A 20,188-nucleotide genomic window follows, 5' to 3' on the forward strand; every position below is an offset into this window, starting at 1 on the left:
TGGGGCCGCAGTATGGGACAATGAGGATCACTCCCCTCTGCCCCGCCTGGCAGCATCCTGCAAGTGCTGAGCTTTTGGGGGGTTTTTTTGTTTCATTTTTTTAAGAGCCAGGAGGTTGGGGCTGGGTGGGGCCTGTTTGAATCAGATTCGACCAAATCAATTCAGGACAGTGATTTGAATTACCAAATCGAATTGCTGTCCCCTGAATCATCCAAATCCAAATCTGAAGAAAATACTAGCTGCTTTGCACAGGCCTACTGATTAAAAGCATGCAGCCACGCCCATGCAGGCTGGGGTGAACTGGAGGTAGGCCACTGGAAGCTAGGGCCACTTGTATAACCAGGGCCAACTGAGGCAATATAGCCCACCTGCCATCCTGGCCTCTAACAATAGAGCACCTTTGAGGGCTGGACTTGACAGCCCAAGAAGTCCCTTCCAATTCCCTGTCCTTGTGTTCTGTGAGTCCGTCTCTGCATAGGAGGGGTTCACTCAAACACCTTAAAATCTGTTGTACTCAACAAGGGTGCCTGGGTATACTTATGTGATGGGGGTCAGTTTACAAGACCAGGGCCTTAACAGCATTCAATGAAAAAGATAGTTGTTTTTGCTGGAATCTCAAGGTTTTCCTCCTTCTCCCAGAACTCTAATGGTATGATTCCTAGTTAAAAAACGGGCTGGGGGCTCATTCCCACCCTTTGGTGTCAGAGCCACAGCACTTCACATAATTGTGAACCAGTCCCCAATCACTGACATTTTGGAATCATTCAACTGTTATGCGAGTCCACACCCTAACACAACAGGGCATGACAGTAGAAATCATGGAGGGCAAGTTCCTGACGGCATCATCTCCTGTGAGAGGACACAGCAGGACAAATTAACAATTCCACTATTCAATACCAATGTACATCCTTTCATTTTAAACCAGGGATTATCCATACCCAACAGAACAGTGAAAGACTGTGGAAGTCCGTTATTCTCAACTAGGGTGTCGTGAGACCCTTTTGTGCCTCAGAGTACCGCACAATATTAGCAAAGTTGGGTGCGCAAACACGTACACAATTCAAGATAAACCCAGAAAATTAAAACAGGAATCCATAGTGTCATAAGCACCGAGGCCTGTTGTGGTCCGAGTTCTTTGCAACAGAAGAATTTCCCCATTATTTTTACTTAGTCAAAAAATGAGTGAAAGCAAAGAGCTGGCATTTTCCAAGGTGGGCTTTGAGTTTAAAAACACTGAGAACTACAGTTATAAAGTCTCAGAAGAGTAAGGCACAAGAGGCAAACTCATACTCCATGTAGCTAACATCATTCACTAAAGAAATGAAAGGGTTCAAGTAGCTGGGAGACACCTTTTCTTAAATTACCTGCAATTCAGCACATCAAATCCACTTCACAAAGAGATGCTTAAAGGGCCAGTGCCACTAATGACCAACTATGAGGCTCACGATCATAAAACCGAACCATCTTTCAGCCACTGATACTCAGAGAACTTATGCATGTGAACTGTGAGGCAAAGAAGGATATGAGTTGATCATGCTTCACCTTCTCTGTGTTAATTGTATTCCCCTGTAGCAAATAAAAACTCATTATGGAATGTTATGTCTCTTTCACTGATGGCTACTCTACTGAAAGAAAGCTTTAATTTACCTGCAGGTAAGAGCATGCAAATGGTTACTGTGGAGTAGCTGACACAGCACATCTCTGCCCTCATTTACAGACTAGCATGACTAACTACCTCTCTTTACCTCAGAGTAAATTTTTTGCATGTCAACACTCAAATATACTCTTCTTAGGGGGCTTTGGTAAGGAAATGCCAACAGACATGGTATTCTGCATATACGAAGATTCTTCCTTACTTCCCTCCAAGGATTTCTCAGTCCTACCACCACATCAAGAACCTGATTCTCATGCCCTGTACTTTTTTGCAATCATTTCTGATAGAACTGGGTGTAACCACTGTCATTGTTGTGAGTGGAGGGATCTGATTTGATAGTATTTTACATTCATTCCCCACTGGTGTATGTGATTAATCAAGCCTCCAGCCTTTCGTTCCAGCTTTAATATATCCTATTCCTCCTGATGAATGTTCACTTCCTAGGTTCTAGTGTCTTTTATATTTCCCTATAACTAAAGATACCAAACTTATGGAAGCCTCAAACGGGACAACTATACCTCCTCAACATGGTGCCAGGAAGTCCCATACTCATTGCCCCATGCATCTTAAGGTTCGTTTCCGTAAGTTCTGCTGAAGCAAAGACCATAGGCATATGCACAGTGGCATCCTAAGACTCCAGTTTGGGACAGAATAGCACAAAGCAAATGTGTGATGCCTTGGTAAAGTATTGCCTGGCACCAGATTAGACTAGAATCAGTGGTGAAGTGGACACATTGTTTCAGAGGGATGGGGGTGGGAATTAAAAGGACAAAAGCATGACTTGGATTTCTTAGCAATTCTAAGGCACCTTTATTTCAAGTTGGGGTTGTCCAATTCAAACCAGGCCATTGAGTAGTGAGACATAATAGCTCCTTTCAGGTCACTGACAGCAAGTGGAGATATGTTAGAAGACAATGATATTCCTAGGTTACTAGACTTCTTCCAAGAGGGAGAAAAGAGGAAGAGGAGGACACCGAGTAATCCTGAAGAAAAAAATACATTGGAGCCTGGAATATTTTAGTGTGGGATGAACCTGCATAACAAGGAGAGAAGAGCTGATGAATATAGGTGGGAGACTACTACCAACTGGGAACATGGCAACTTTCTCCCTGTTTAATCTTAATCTCATCAGGGCAGGTAAATGGGGAGACTGTTGAAACATGCTACAAGTGACAGCGTATTTCTGAACAACTAGGAGCCAGGAAGAAGGCAACAACTAGGAGTCAGGACATCCAGACAGACAAATAATCCCATGGGGGAGAATACAAGGATAAGACTACTGCAGACAAACAATGCATATGCAATTCTTTTCTGCTGTTGAGCAATAGGCTTCCAGGGGCTCTATCAGAGGAAAAGAAATTACATTAATGGGTTCCTTCCACCAGGGGTGTCTTCTCATAAAAATCTTTATGGGGGGAGAGGAGGGGGGGTTAGAGCACCTCCCAGATTTCATCTCTTGTGAAAGAAAGCAAACATGAGCCCTTTCCCATGCTCATTCATAGACATGAAAGAAGATAGCACAGGGGTTGGCAATCTTTTCCAGTAGCTGGCTGTAATTGCTCAGCTCAGGCCTGAGGCAGACCAGCATCAGAACTTGGCCCCTGACTGCAGCACGGCACAAGCAAAGTCCCCTTCTGTTGAAGCCATGGCTCCACAGGCCCGAGTCGAACGCTCCATTGGCATGATCTGGATGCCTACCCCTGTCCAAGTAAGTTAAACTGAGCATTATTATAGGATCTTCAGAAGGCCACAGGTACCAAAGTGGGACTGGGGTAACACGTGAGAACAGGTCTGTAATAAGTCTCCCTTCCCTGTCTCTGCAAAATCTTTTCAGGAGGAGCAAAAGGGGCTGATCCAAGCTCTTGTGGCAAGAGCATTGCTCTGTTCTTGTATTACAGCAGAGGGGAGGAAGGGCCCTTATGCAATTCAGTTGTCCCAGTTATTGGCAGCCACACTCCTAGCAACCACAAACAACCCTACCTGGTTTCCCCTGTGGCCTGACATTGCCTGGGACCAGAACTTGATACCCCATGCCACCTTTTGACCTGCTTCCAAATCTGAGTCCTCCAGTGTCAGACATTTCCTGGCTTAGTTTAAAATTAAACAAAAGCAGATCCATTTTGGGAGGGGAGAAAACTGGCTGCCACTGACTTCTCATGCTAGGCCCCTTCTTCATACCTCCCCTGCCCTTTTCTATGGGCCCTTACAGGCAAAAACGTTCTGCTGCCAACAGGACTTGGAAACGGCAAAACAACCTTCTTTCAGTGTTGTCCTATGACACAGTCCTACAGCCTGAGAAGTAGAGCTCTCACTGCTTAGGGAGTTAGGAATAAGAACCAAGAGAGAAGGAAGTCCCAAGACAGAGTGCAAGTAATGAGAACATGTCCCCAGTGCCAGCAGGCATTAGTTTCCCCATTTAGGAAACACAGTACATCAGGAAGGAGCAGTTTCAGAATTAGATTGCCTTATTTTCCACCATGGCAAGTGGTTTTGTCTCTTGTACTCCAATGAGAAAACGTCCATGAAGATGTTTTTAGTGCTGGTAGCATGGGCACTAAGAAAAAGGGGAATTTCCCTTTGTTTTAGCAAGCGACGTTCTCCCCAAGTCAGTGAGTACTGACAGTACAGAGAAGGAGAACCAACAAGGAACAAGAAATACCCTTTTAAAGCCAAAATATGAGGTCTTGGATTTAAGGAATTCATTTATGCCTCCTTAATCCAAAGAGCAGAGACCCTTTCAATTTTTACAGCGGAGGCACTAAAAGGTCCCCTTCTTTCTGCTGGTATTGCAACAGACCACACCTGACACATTGTTAATCTGTATAAGACCTTGGCCCTACACCAACATGGCTCTTATATTTTCTCCAACCCTGGAATCAATAGTGGAATCCCCTGCAAATGGGCTCTTGCCCCACAGCCTCACTTGAGCTGAGGATTTCTCCTTAGCTCTGTTACACTGTATGGGCTTCACAGAGCCTGGGAGGGAAGGACAGGAGGAGGAAGAGAGAACAGATTAGGTAGCTTCCTGTCCAGTCCCCTGCACAGCTTTGGGACAGAGCTCAAGGGAAGAGGCATGCGGGATATTTTTAGAACAGAATCTTATGGCAGTGACATGGGAGGAGCAGGGGTGCAAAAGAGAAACACAGATGTGAAACCCAATACCTGGCCTCATATGCTGAGTGCAGGAACAACAGAAAGAGGGACAGAAACCAAGGAGTCAGCTAATGACAGAGGCAGTGGGGGAAAGTGAGAGGACAGAGAAAGAGTTTGAGGGAAGAAAACAACAGAAGATGGTGAGAACATGGGAAAGGAAGAAAGCTCAAAAGAGGTAGCAGAATAAGATGTGGGGAAAAAGATGGAGCAAATTGACCTTATTATGCAAATTAAGCAGCATCTCTGCCTTTAAGGGAAAAAAGGGATTACAGGACAAGAAAAGGCTACTTGGCTCAAACATTCTTTCCATTTAAATTATTCCTTGCATAGGTGGCTGATGAGTGCTTACCCATGCCCTGATGGAAAACACATAGGAGAGACCAAACAACAACTGCGCGCCAGAATGAATGCACACCGGAAATCTATCAAAGACAGGAATACCCAGTTACCAGTGGGGGCACATTTCTCATAAGAAAACCACTCTCTCTCCAATCTCTCAGTTCTAATCCTCAAAAGAAACTTACAGAACACTTCTCAGAAACAAGCCTACAAACTTCACTTCATCAACCTCCTGGATACAAAAAATCCTGGACTCAATATAGACATTGGATTTATGACACGTAGCCTGCCTGACATCTGACTCCCCAGGTACTTCTCCACTATTTAACTGCTACATTCATCCCTCTTTTCTATTCCACCCCGCCCCCCAGCCTGTCTCACCCACTGACTCCTCAATTTACATCTTCACTGACTGCTTCTCTTGCATGCATACCAGCCTCTGGCTTCTTTACTATTTATTTCATCCAGGAAGAGCACACACCAACTGTAGAGACTTCCTCAGCCTGACAAAGGGTTTTTAAACCTGAAAGCTTGCTAAATGCTTTTTTCCAGCTATTTAAGTTGGAAAAGAGATCAGATTCACCCAAATAACCACGGCTACAACCTACACCCCTGTACCCACTCTACCCTGTTTTACACAGAGAGAAGCCTTCCAGGTGATTTTACCATTCACCAGTGATGTTTTAAAAAAATGCACCCCAAAGGCAACAGATCTACTCTTCCCAAGTTTCTTTTCAAGACAAAAGGATGAATCACTCTTATTTTGGAGAAGGGGAGGCAGTGGCAGCAGTACAGAGAGGCAAGAAGTGGAACTCTCTCTCATAAAAAAATCATGTCATTTAGTTTCTTCTAGAAAGAAGACCCACTTTGACTGCTACATCATGGACACAACCTTGCACATTAAAGCTACGCTGAAGAATACTTATAACATTTGAAAAATGAACAAGCGAGATGAGGAGCCATTGGGGAAAGAGGGAGAAAATAAGGGAGAACAGGAAAACAGCAGCAGCTGTCAGCAGGAATGAAACAGAGACAAGGAGAGACAAGAAATGAGCTAGGGCAGAGGAAAGATGAAGATAGGACACATTTGCTTTTTCATCCTCATCAATGGCTCGACATGTAGTTGGCACCCAGTATTAAGCAGAGTGCTCCAGGGGTTGGTTTTGTTCAGTATCTTCATCTATGACTGGGAAGATAGGATGGAGTGCATTCTCAGTAAGTTTGCAGATCACACTAAGCTAGGGAGAGTATAGTAGATAATAGGCCTGTCCGAGTAGACAGCTATTCGATCCGGCTTCAGATCCAGCCGTTTCAGATGGCCGTGATCCAAGCTGGAGCTCCAGATTGGTTTCCCACTTCGACCCAGCCAAAGCGGCTCCAGAGTCGCCTCAGAGATCCGGCCATAGGGTATAATGGGGAAATCAATCAAATATCTTTAACTTTGTTGTTTTGTGCCTGATTTGGATGAAAAGTGCAGGGGTGGAAGCCCCCACTGAGAGCATGAAGCCTCACAAGTTTCAAGATCGGTGCAGGGGTTCAGGGGGAACTGCACCCCAAATTCCTGAAAGCAAAACTCATGTCACATGTATGTGACAGGGGGCTGAAAACTGCAGGGATGGTAGCCCCTGGTAAGGCCACAAAGCCTGCCAACTTTCAAGAAGATAGGTGCAAGGGTTTGGGGGGCGGAGGGGGAAACTGCACCTCAAGCTGCTGACAGGCAAAACTCATGACAGATGACCCTGTGTGTGTTAAGGCACAGCACAGCGGGCTGAAAACTGCAGGTGTAGTGGCTCCTGCTCAGGTCGCAAAGCCTGCCATGTTTCAAGGAGATAAGTGCAGGAGTTTAGGGGAAGCTGCACCATTATACCCTGTGGCCAGATCTCTGAAGCAGCTCCAAAGCTTTTCTGAAGCAGTTTGGAAGCTCCAAACCTCTTCTGAAAGTGGAAAGAAGCCAGCGTTTCAATCCGGACATGTTGCTTTGGCATCTGAAGCTTCTATGGATCTGAAGCATGGTCTGAAGCCTCACACAGCCCTAGCAGATAATACTGGAGGGTATGGCTAGGATTCAGACAGACCTCAACAAGTTGGAGTGGACCAAAGGAAATCTTATGAGGTTCAATAAGGACAAGTGATAAGCCCTGCACTTAGAATGGAACAATGTCACGCAGAGTACAGGCTGAAGGCTGACTGGCTAAGCAGCAATTTTGCAGAAATAGAACTGGGAGTTACAGTGGACAAGAAGCTGAATATGAGCCAAGTGTGTCCCCATTGCAAAGAAGGCCAACAGTATATTTGGTTGCATTATTAGTAGGAGTGGTGCCAGCAGATTGAAGGAAGTGATTATTTCCCTCTATTTAGCACTGGTAAGGATACATGTGGAGTATTGGGTCCAGTTTTGGGTCGCACACTACAGTAAAGATGCAGACAAACTAAAGAGTCCAGTGGAGGGTAAAAAAAAAATTGTTAGGGGGTTGGTGCACATGGCCTCTGAGGAGAAGCTGAGGGAATTGGGCTTATTGGATATTTAAAGATGTCCTTCGGGGAAGCGGGGGAGGGACTAATTAAGAATGGCTCTGAGAGCTGTGCTAATTAAAGCACTCAGTGTCACATGTATCACTGTCCCTACGCTGAAAAAGGGATGCTGATACATTTGACACTAGAGTCTGTTGGAGTGCGGTAATTACCATGCTCCAGCAGGCTCAATTAATTGCAGTGCATTGGAACAACCTCAGCCAGAAGGGTCAGGTCAGGTCACTACTGGCACCACAAAAACAGGAAACAGCCCTGACAAGGTAAGCTGACTATGCATAGCTGGATCTACTTCAGAAGCATGGATGTTCTAGGGAAAGAAAAAAAAAGTGTTTTTAAAAAACATCAGATGGTAGTTTTGGAAGAGAACACAAGAGAATCCTAAAAAAAAAAAAAAAAAAAATGTTATCACTAAACTAAGAAATGTCTGAGACTTATATTTAAGTCATTTAAAAGTGACATTTGATTTTCAAAACACAGAATTAGCTGAATGTATTTTGCTTACACTTTTAAGAAAGCTCAAATGTGAACTGCTACCTGGAGTAATCTTTTTACTAACAGCTAATGAAGTAAGCTATAGCATAAAAAGGCTCATGCCTCTCTGGATGCATTTGTTTATAGGGTGTCCCAGTGCCCTACTTTCAGCTAAATAACCCCATTAACATGTAGTACAACAGAATACTTCCCCTTTAGGGTGGCCGCAACAAGAACCAGTGCAAGGCATAGACTCCTAAAAGACCTGCAACAAAGGACAGTGCAGAGCTAAGATACTTGTAATACAGACGCACTAGCCCTGTAGAGGCTCCAACCTCTACAGCAATCTGTAGCTCTACACCTTTGGAAACAGAAATGGAAGTGTCCTATACAGCAGTACAGAATAGCTCCTTCAACAGACATTGGTCAAACTCTCAAGCATTCCCTTCCTTGTCTTTTCCTATTATATGTGCGCTAAGAACCATTAGCCCTCATCCCTATTGTGAAAAAATGTTTTTAATCTCCCAAGGCTGCCTAAAGAAAAGTATTTCTGGGGTCAACCGCCTGGGTAAAAATTCTTCCTCCAGAGAAGTTTAATAGGAGTTGTGGGGAAATAGGGTGTTTAACATCTTGCAAGCAGCAAGGAAAAACTGTCCTAAAAGAAGTAAACCCATCTCCTTCTCCAACGGACTAAGGGAATTATCTTTTTTTCATGCAGCTTTACAGAATGAGAAATTTACTATTTGGAAAGAAAACTGGTGTTTGGAGGCATCAAGCTTGAGCCAGAAATACAGACCCCCCTGTCACTTCTGTGCAGTGTTACCTAGACACTAAAAGAGAAAGGAACCTGAGATTGCTTTCTGCGAGGCTGTCCTCTTAGGTACCTAGGGCAGGAGTTTTCTGGCTAGGCAGGTGGTGGCAGTGCAGGATGCTGAGAGGTGGCGCACCATCCCTGCCTGCCAGTGTGTACCCCCTAGGACCTTCTTGCATACCCCCAGTTGACAACCCCTGACCTAGGGGCATTAATGGGAGGAGGGAAACAGAGAATTAGGAGAAGAGGAAATGTACAGCTGTCGTACTCACCAGAGTCTCCTGATACCGGAATGCCTTTTTTGGAGGGGCATCCCCAGTCATATCCAAAGCACAATATTTGGGAAGAGGGTTTTGCAGAAAGGCACCTTACCTCCTGCCTCCCTGCTCAAGAATGACAGAATGAAGGAAGAACACAGGAGGAAGTCAGAGAACGTCAACTAAGGATCCACAAAAAGCCTGAGAGGGAAGGTTATGGGTAGGGGAGGAGGGAAGAGAGATCCGGAGAGTGTAACAAGAGACCCCTGCCTGTCTGTACTCTGACACAGCAGCCGCTTCTCTACTTTAATACCTCATGCTGCTGCCCTGGCACTGGGACAGTTCAGTTAAAAGGTGGTAAGATTTCCCTCTGACTGCTCATACCAGGTTGATCCCTAAAGGGGTTGGAATGGATGAACAGCAAGTCACTAGAGAATTAATAGTGAAGGTATGTAGAGGAAAAGGTAAAAATCAGAGGGGATGAAAATGAAGAATCACAACTAAAATCATAGACAGGAAGTAGCTTATTTCATCTTATACTGTAAGGCCAGGAAAGATTTATTCAGCATGGCTCCTGGCAGATGTTAAATTTAGTCACGCAATTGGGATCTGACAAATTTTATCCCAGATCCTCAAAACTGTTCACCCTACTATGCCATAAATGCATGCCAGGACGCATGATTTTGGGGATCTGGGATATAGTTTGTCAGATCCCAGTTACATGACTGGTGGATAGGGAGCCTGACACTGGAGACCAGTCTCTGATGCCGGGCTGCCTGTCCACTTAGATATTCAAAGGGGGATGCAGGAAGGATGGCATCAGGGACCAGTCCCTGCCACTATACTTCCTGAAGCACCCTCTCAACTTGCCTGTATGCAAGGGGCCCATAGGCTTGAGTCCCCAAAATCTGCCTCCTGCACCCCAGGACTCTTAAAGAGAAGTGTATGCAGCTGGACTGCATATGCCTTTTTTAAGGGTCCAAGGGCACTGGGACACCAGGATCAGAGACTGGCTCCCAGATCCTGGGGTTCCAGTGCACAGAGACTCTTAAAACCTATGTGCACATGGTTTCTAAAGGTCCCGGGAGCCCAAGACTGAGGAGCCTCTGACAATCCTGGGGTCCAGGAGCACCTAGACTCTTAAAAACCATTGCAGCCCAGTGACATGCAGTTTTTAAAAGGTCTCAGAGCCCAAGGACTTTTAAAAACTGTGTGTGCTGCCCGGCTGCACCCACCAGAGTATGCCACATGCATATTACGGCAGGATACAGACAAGCCAAATGATATGTGGAATAATTTTGTGGCTCTTTTGGCATTTGTGCGCCATAAATCGCCTGCGTGTGCACTGCATATTTATCATGCCATTAACTCATTAATCACCAATCACCAGTATCTGCCAAGCTCCTAGGACATCTTTGTACCACATAGGCCCCAGCAGCCATTACCTTTATAATGAAAGTAATGCATTCATGGTTCCATAAACTGTAACATGCTATACATGCAAGCAATTTATAGTGCTACAAAAAAAAAAAGTCACAGACCAGCCAAAAGATATTCTACATCTAATGGATTAGGAAAATCTTTGTAGCTGATTTGCATCATACTTTAATCTGAACATATGACAAACAGGAATCAAGAAAAATTTAAGATTTCATGAGAAACTAGTCTACATTTGAATTTCACTTGTTATGCAGATGCTCTTGCATTGAGCTCAGTTTCTTTCTTATCTACTCCCTATTACTCCTGGTTGTACCCCCATGGACTGCAAACAATTCTTCTCAGATCTTGATATTTATAGCTTCAAAAAAACAAAACAAAACAAAACAAAAACACAAAAACAAAAAAAACCCCTTCAAGGTTATTACTATTTCATTTCAAACCATTACCTGCATAATTATCACTTATCCAAGCAGACATGCCATATTTACCGAGATCCAAGACAACTTCAAAATTAAGGTGACCACCCCAACCCATTAGATTCTATACATGGAAAGTTACAAATTTGCTATAATTTTCTATGAATAGAATCTAATTAGTAAATAGTCATCTTAAACTTGTGGCCTCTCCTTGCCTCTTCCCCTCCATACTGCAGTGGCAGGGAAAGCAGTGCCCCTTATCTCTGTGCCTGCCCCTGTCCCTCACTATGTGCCCTCTTGCCACTCCATGCCGTGCCTCCCCCTCTTCATCCATCACTCCTCTCCGCAGCCTGCCCCTCCCCTCTCCCCCGCTTGCTCCACTACCTGTTCACCCTACCTTGCCTTCTGCTGCAGTTCTGCTCCTCTGAAGCAACATCAGTAGCATCAGCTCAGCCCCACCAAGAAGCAGTGGCAGCTTCATAGAATCATAGAAGTTGCGTTGGAAGGGACCTTGTAGATCTTCAAGTCCGACCTCCTGCCGGGGCAGTAGAAAAAACTGGGCTCAAATGATCCCAGCTAGGTAGGCAACAAGCCTCCTCTTAAAGACCCCCAGGGTAGGAGCCAGCACCATTTTCCTTGGAAGTTGGTTCCAGACCCTAGCTGCCCCGACTGTAAAGTAGTTCTTACGGATGTCTAATCTAAACCTCCTCTCCAACAACTTATGGCCGTTATTCCTTGTTATGCCAGGGGGCGCTAGGGGAAACAAAATTTCTCCCAAACCCTTCTGGTCCCCCCCTAGTGAGTTTATAGATGGTCACCAGGTCCCCCCTCAGCCTTCTCTTGTGAAGGCTGAACAGGTTCAGGTCCCGCAGTCTCTCACTGTAGGGTCTGCCCTGCTGTCCCTGGATCATGCAGGTGGCCCTCCTCTGGACCCTCTCCATGTTGTCCACATCCCTCCTGAAGTGGGGTGCACAGAACTGGACACAGTACTCCAGCTGTGGCCTGACCAGTGTCATGTAGAGGGGGAGGATCACCTTCTTGGTCCTACTTGAGATGCACCTGTGGATGCATGATAAGGTCCGGTTAGCCCTGTCAACCGTGACCTCACATTGTCAGCCCATGTTCTTCATTGCATTTCTCTTTTATTAATAAATTATGTGCACTCACTAGATTTGTAAAAGACTTATTGGTCTGCTGAAGAGTTTGCTGCATGGATCTCAGTACTCTGAAACCTCACAACAGGAGATGGAAAAGCAGAAGTGGCAGAAACAGCATGTTGTGGACCAAATTAAAAAAAAAAATCCAGTATCACCTACCTCACATGGAAACACATGTTCAAGCTGCAGTAGTCTGTCGATAGGCTTCATCAGCCATCCTCGGATGCACAGATGAGACAATCATGGCAGACAGTCATCTTCGATGGAGAGGGACTGCCAAAGATTTATACAGATCCCCTGGCTAGCATTAAATCATCATCATCATCTATAATCTCCCCCCACACCAAAAACTGTACTAAATTCTACTCCTATTCTCCACTGCTTTTGGAATCAGATCTTTCAAACAGCAACTTATTAATTATACTGACTGCTTTTGGTTGCTTGTATCTCTCATTTACAGAAGAATACTGCCTTTTGATTACTACTGCATCTTCACTCCAGTCACATTCTACACTGGTTGATTTTAACAAGTCTTCCATTGCACTTCACCCCTATAGTTCTTTAATTTCACAGAACTTGCTAAAACAGCAAATATAAAGAGGGACAGATGGCAGAAAGGTTTATGATGCTAGTGTTTTCAAAATAGATATATAGGAGATTTGCATTTAATGAAGGTTGGAGTTTGAGGAAGATGGAGATTAGCAAAGAGGAAACTGGCTTGGCATATCCGTAATTTACCTGTGAACTCTTCAGGGCTCACTTAACAGGGCTCTCCTGCACAGTAATTTCTGTTAGAGTTTACCTTGCCTTCCAGCCTTCGATGTTTGCTGCTACATGGCTAGATTTAGCCCACAGGCTTCAGGTTTCCACCACCTCATAGAGATTAAATTAAGAGTACATGGATAGGAAGAAAAGGGATCATTTAAAAACCCCCATCTTACTTTAAGCCTAGTCAATTACTGATAACATATATGTTAATGAAAGACGGGTTTCCCAAAATACACACTCCCCCTCCCCCCACACACTAAGCAAGTGGAAAGAAGTCTACACTGTATCAAAATTATAGTTCCTTTGCTAGACACCTCTACTGTAGACTTTTATTAATAAATTATGTGCACTCACTAGATTTGTAAAAGACTTATTGGTCTGCTGAAGAGTTTGCTGCATGGATCTCAGTACTCTGAAACTGTAGACAGTAACCAAACAACAAGGAAGCATCACTTTAGACAACCCCTGGGCACAACCATGAAGAAGGGTGCTCATAATTATGTTCATAATACTATTTATGCACAAATCACACTTTGGAGGTAAGCAACAAAAGCAGCAGCTTCTCCAGCTGGGACACAAAGCACAATTAACCAAATAAGATCTCTTTATTTTGGCACCATAGGCAGTAAATAAAAATATACAAAAATATGTATGAAAGTGGCAGTGACACAGACCTTGTGCAGCCCTAAAGAAGCTCCCTTTAGGGGAAAGGAGAACTATATCAAATACACTGTACAATACTGCATTATTTCTGGGAGAGTACTTAGAAAAAATCTTTTACATCAAAGGAGGAAGAATAGCAACCTATTACTTGCTATTTTGGCTTGAGGATAAGAGACCAATTGGCAGACAAGGTCCTTGCTGTTCTGCCCATCAGCTGTTCCAAGGTAAATAAGATGCATATGCATGCCGAATCCCTTTGGGATGAAAGAGTACAGATTTCATACTTACTAGGCAGAGTAAGGAGGAAGAAAGCCTCCAGATATATCTGCCTCTTCACACTGTGTGTGTCCACCTACACTTTAAAAGAATAAAAATAAATATAGAGTAACTTTTTAAGTTCCTGGACAAATATGAACACAAGCAACTCAGGTGAAAGGCATCTAACAAGTTGGTGTGGACGGCAGAAGACACAGACTCAGGTATACAGACCCTAATCCAGCACTTCTGTGTTGGGGTTTGCCCTGAAGCATATGGCAGGCATCTTTACACATGCTCCAGGGGACAGGGTAGAGGGTGGTTGTGGGGAGGCGCTTTAGTTAGAATGCCTCTTGGGAGCCGCTCTAATTAAAAGCGCTCGCAGTCTCATGTATTCAGCATCCCGTGCTTCAAAATGGTGGCAGGGCACTTTAACTAAATCTCATTAGCATGCTTCAGCAGCATTGGTGACTCACGTATTCAGTGTCCCTCTGCTTCAAAACAGTGGTGGGAGCACTTCAATTAAAGCTCACTGAACAAGCATTAATTGAAATGCCCCGCCACCATTTTGAAGCACAGGGACACTGAATACATGAGCCACCAAGGCTGCCGAAGCATGTTAATTAGCGTGTTCCAGCAGGCTTGATTAATCGAGTCTGATCTGTCACGCCATAATTACAGTGCATCAGAGCAGGCATTCCACATGTTTACAGGCACCCAAAGGGTGTAGAATGGCCTTTTATCTACACTGTCGTAACCCAGGACATCTTCTGAAGTAGAAGATAATGAAGAGCAAAAATTACAGTACTTAAGAGAATGCATAGATAGTTTCCAAGCAGTGACAGATTAGGCCAATGTTTCCCAACCCTCTCCAGCCCAAGGCACACTTACATTAGTAACAATTTTCCATGATACACCTGTTAAGGCATTCCCCATGCTCATACCTATTGTAGCTTATCGTAGCTCATTGCCATGGGAAAATTCCTCAGCACACCTTTTGTGCCATGGCACACTGGTTGGAAACACTGGCTTAGGCCACTGTCTCTCCAACTGGCCAGCTGTGGTGACACTTGGCAGTTAGTTTAACAATTAAAGTAAATAACCCAAGATGCCTCAAACGAAAGAGCAAAGCTCATTTAGAAAAGATAGCTCTAGTTCTGAAATGTCCTTTTTATTTTAGAAGAGATGAAAATCCCATCCGACAAAATAACCCAGGCAGTGGCTTGGTTTAGATGATGAGGGCAGCTCTTTGTTTACAAAGAAAAAAATTACATGTTTTAATATATGCTGAGGAATCTATCAGCATGGCACAATTTAGAGACTCCTCAGAAGTTCTAGTCAAGTGACTGAATGGTCAAAAAAGCCACAAGAAATACATCACCTGTTATAACCAAATGTAGCAAAGCTGTTTTCCCCATACACTAGCTCACTGGCAAGCAATTATTTTGGGCAGAGGGCTGCTTACTGAGTTTTGGCAAGCCATTGAGGGCTGCATGACAGGCAGCCAAGGGCAGATAAATATTACATTTCAAAAAAAATTTTAAGGGCCCCATGGGCCGGATACAAAGGCCTGGTGGGCCGCATCTGGCCCAGGGGCTGCATTCTGCCCACCCCTGCACTAGCTCATATCTCAGACTAAGAAGAGAAGTTAGGCTAGAGCTCCTCAACAAAAAACTGCTTCTGAAATAGATTTCAAAGACTACCACCTTCATATTTAAAGTCCTCATCAAAAATTATTTTCCTGATAACCTGAGTTTTGGTGCATAATTCCTTTCTGGCTACAGACAAATAAATTGACACAAATTATCAGAGAGACATTTTTAACAGAGAAGATGCATGTTAAAACTGGGTGACTATAGAAACAAGATCTTCACCATGGATTTACAACAGTGATTTCATTTAGCCGGGAGACCTTTTCTCCCACTAAAAAGGAGTTGGGGATCCTTCAATATCCTTTATAGCTTCTGACTCTGCTGTATGAGAAACTGGGCAAAAGGACATTTTCTTTTTTAAAAAGGTATAAAAATACACAGTATTGTAAAAAAACCAGACAAACAGACACAACTTTTCCAAAATTCACATGAATAACCTGTTCCAGAACACCCTAACTACCAAGATATAAAGGGACACTTCTTGTTTGGGCACCTACAGCACATGTCATGACTAACAATAACATCATGAGGCCATCCATCCCTATGAAGCAACTTTGGCAGTACAACCCTCTGAAGAACAGCAAGATTAGTTCCTGGGGAGACAGCCTGGAAACAGGTAAAGATCCCGGCAGAGTGTGCTACAGTACTCAGACATCTCCTTACAGCGATGAAATTCTGTGCCTGGGGCATAACCTTCTCGGCGCTTAATCAGTCTATTCACCTAAGAGGGAGAAAAAACTATTGAGAGATTTAACAAGCAAACAAACAAAAAACACAGAGCTAAGGAAAAAAGTGTCGCCCCTGAGATGTAAATCATACAAGCCACAACACACAAATCAAAGATTGCACTCTCTCTCATACACACACATAATTAAGGCAGCAGAAAGAATTAGTTCTAACTATCACAATACAGCCTAGTAGGAACTCTGTAGAGAATAGTACACAAAAGCCATAGCTGTAGGGGGTCCTATTCTATTCATTCCCAATCCTCTACTAATATGGTATAACTATTCCATAGGGCCCACTGGGCTACTGGAAGATGCAAGATGAGGATAGGTATAGGGCAGGGGTTCCCAAACAGTGGCACGCATACTCCTGTGAATACACAAGACATCTCTAGGAAGGGGGACTTTGTAAAAGAAATGGCATAATGGCAGATTTAATTTTCATTATAATTGTCATTTAAGGGGTTAAAACATATGCTAGTAGGGGTACACAGGTAGCTGGTAAATCTGGAAGGGGGTATGCAATAAGATAGATTTTGGGAACTGAACTCCTATTATCTGCTACCAGTCCTGCAGATCTGGCCTAGGAGGAGTACTGAGGCCTATATCTGGCCTAGTGAGTTTGACACCTCCAGTATAAATATCTGTTTAGTGTGTAGCATAGCTCCTAAACCATCAAGAAGCATAAGGAATTGCAGAAACCAGGCATATATGAAAGAGGGGAAGAAAGGTGCCTCAGCTCACCTTCACCAGCATGTCAGCCACATGAGTATTATGGGAATCCTCAGCAAATACAGAGGTGAGAGCCTCAATATACCACGATCCACGCTTGGTGTTCCGCATGGCAGCTGTGCCTGAGAATAGAAAAGGTATCAGCTCAAGGTTAAAACTGGACAACATGGAGAATTCAGGATAAGAGAAACACTAGCAGATGCACAGAGAAAGCCTACAGGAGCTCAAAGGTTGGCATCAAGCACCTGCAAGCAGTTGACAACATCACAGGCTTATCCCCATACCTTTCAAACAGGCGTATCCGCAAATCATGTCAGAGCATGTGGGCAAACGCAACCGGGGATTCTCCTCCTTGTTTGCATCACTTTCCTCATAGCCTGGAGAATCAGAGCGTTCTTTCCCATCCCTTTGATCCACTCCCCGGTCAGTCTCATCTGGAAAGGGGGAAAAAAACAAAAGTTGAGAAATAAGTCACTCTCAACCATGTTTTTCAACCTCCCAGCACTCCCAGAGCCAAACTAGTAGCAATGTTCTTTGTCCAAGACCCAATCTCTCAGCTGCTGGCGCAAAAAGGATATTCCTCTACAACAGAGGCCTTCTGTACCTGGCTCTTTAAATCTCATATGGAAATAGCTTTGTTACAATATTCAAATGCTCCTCATTTGATTTGTAGTTTAAGCAAATTTTAACTGCTGCAATATGGCACTCACTAAAACCGTAGTTTTAGATTACTCCTGATAATAATATCTTATTTACTGTCTACATAGTACAGTAGAGAGCACTTAGGCTAGAGTGTTCAAATTGTAATCAAAACCTTAACTCCTGCCCTCAATCCCAGAACAACATGTTTCTGTTAAAAGTTTATAAGGTTGATGGGTCTGAAATGAAATCCATCTATAGATGCAAATCGGGAATTTCGGCATTGGTTTTACACAGGTTGTCTATCCAAACAACAGAAATTAGATTTTAATTTTTTAAAATTCAGTTGAGATAAGTGATGCTCAAGCTTTTTTGCCCCACAGGCCAGGTAAGTGGTCTGGGGCTGGTCTACAGGCCAAAGGAAACCCCATGGGCCCTCAGGCGTTCAGCTGGCCACTGCACACTGGGACAGGGCCCTGGGGCCCAACACAGCCCCTGCACACTGGGATTGGATGCCCAATGCAGAGCACAGGGCATGGGGCTTCTCAGAGGTCCAGAAATTTGAAAGTGGGGGAGCAGTGGTACTGCTCCCTTGCTGCCAAATTTCCAGACTTGTGGGAAGTCCTATGAGCCAAATGTCACTGCACCAGGGATGAGATCTAGCCCACAGGCCAGGGGTTGAGCACTTCAGGTTTATATGCACCACAGATGCCAGAAAGAACTAATATACTGCTCGCTACCCTGAATCAGCTCCGTAAGAACTTGTATACTTGAAGCCACCTACTCGAAGTATTCCCCCCCCCAACTAAACGTGATGGCCAAAGAAGAAAAACGTGGGGGATTTTTAAAGTTCTTTATATGTAGGGAGACTTGGTTCTCTTTCCCAGAAGTTTCCATGGCTTTTGCTTTTTTCTATTTTACAAATTTCACTGGCAGGAATTTTAGAATGACAGTCTGTTTCTGTAATTTGGATCAGTCTGATGTCCACCTAGTCCCATACCCGACTGTGGCCAATACCAAATGCTTCAAAGAAGAGGCAAGGACTCTGAGGTTGGCAAATGAGGATGCTCTGCCCCCTACATGAAATTTTCATGCCAGCTGCTAATATTTAGCAATTACCTTAAACCCTAAAATGACATTTAATAGCCTTTCTACAATTAGCACCGTTATGATGGCTTTGAATAATTCCCGGTATCAGTAACTGTACAATCTCCATATTAATCCAAGTTCCTGGTGACTGGAAAAAAAAATCTTCCAATAACAATGAGTAGTAGTCTTGTCATGCATGAAAAATAAACATTCCTCATTTGGTCTCAAATTTTTTATCTTTGTGTCATCGCGCCCTTTGTCTTATGTTGTGGTGAGACTGGGAGACAATTTCTTACTCTAGCTTGTCCCAACTATTATTGTACATATATTTATCCTGTTCCTTTTCTAGACTTATTTTTGAAGTAACAAAACGCATCTTTTTAATTCCTCCCAAGCACTTTTTCAAGCCCTTGTTCATTCCATCACTCTCATTTTGGAGCGTCTTTTGGACAGTGACCAGTACTGCACATATCACATTTATCACTGATTTACTGCAAGTCATTATAATACAACAGACAAGGAAGAAGATGTCCTGAAGAAAAATACACTGCATTTGAAATCTTGTCTTAGCTTAACTTAACTGTTCTATTGGTCCATTAAAACATATGACCCACTAAAATCTTTGCCTCTAAATTTCCTGGACCTTCACTTCAACACTACAATATTATCCATAATTTTTTCACTCTATTCCTTATACAGACTACTATCTCATTTGCTTTTTGACCACGAATGCATATTAAACAAAAGTTCCTTTAATGCATATAGTTAATTTAGAACCATGCAGGATGCACTTAATTTATATTTTCCCCTCCAGATACACTTTTATGCATTTACCAACATGAAATGTCATTTGGCGTCAAGTCACTTGCCTATTCACCCAGTTTGTTTGGTTCTCTCTGGTCCCAACTAAATTAACTAGGTGTTAAAAGGCGTTGTTTGCACCTTTTGCCAACTGCCTCACTTCTCACCCTTTTCCAAATTATTACCATATTCAACACAAAACTTTGGACAAAACCTTGAAGCTCCTATTCTTACCCTATTAGCACGTGGTATCTCCATCCTTGGAAGTTTTTAATAGCAGGTTAGATAAGTACTTGGATGATATGGGTTAGACGGAGAAAATCTTGCCTTGAACAGGGAGCTGGACCAGATTACTTCCTGAAGTTCCTTCCAACTGTAATTTTTCTATGAAAAAAATTGACCAGTGTACTTTGTTCCTGTCTGCAAAGCTGTTTTTGATCCACAAGACTTTGCCTCTCACCTTGAAACAGATTCATAGTATTTTGTGGCAGACCTTGGTAAAAGGCTGTTTGAAGGTCTAAATAAATTATATTAATCAACTTCACCCTATCCACTACCTTAATGACATGTTCAAAAATTGTAACAGAAGAGCAAGACAGTATTTATTTGAAAAATTTATCTTCTAGGGGCTCTG

At 43.6% G+C, this 20,188-nt stretch overlaps 1 protein-coding gene across 3 annotated transcripts in view; it reads right to left on the reverse strand.

Moving 5' to 3' along the window:
• Positions 1-20,188, reverse strand: part of CASP2 (caspase 2) — a 59,250-nt gene that overhangs the window by 6,975 nt on the left and 32,087 nt on the right. The window contains exons 8-10 of one of the 3 annotated variants that reach the window (XM_019548502.1): positions 17,310-17,459; positions 17,038-17,147; positions 15,481-16,289 (exon numbers count right to left, since the gene is read on the reverse strand). In XM_019548502.1, the coding sequence (XP_019404047.1) occupies positions 16,155-16,289; positions 17,038-17,147; positions 17,310-17,459 (395 nt within the window). In that variant the 3' untranslated portion in view covers positions 15,481-16,154. Of the gene's footprint in view, positions 1-15,480; positions 16,290-17,037; positions 17,148-17,309; positions 17,460-20,188 lie in introns of those variants that run through there. The other 2 variants (XM_019548503.1, XM_019548504.1) reach the window with 2 other exon arrangements.

Source organism: Crocodylus porosus, unplaced genomic scaffold (genome assembly GCF_001723895.1).
Source record: "Crocodylus porosus isolate Cpor-Errol unplaced genomic scaffold, CroPor_comp1, whole genome shotgun sequence".
NCBI lineage: Eukaryota > Metazoa > Chordata > Crocodylia > Crocodylidae > Crocodylus > Crocodylus porosus.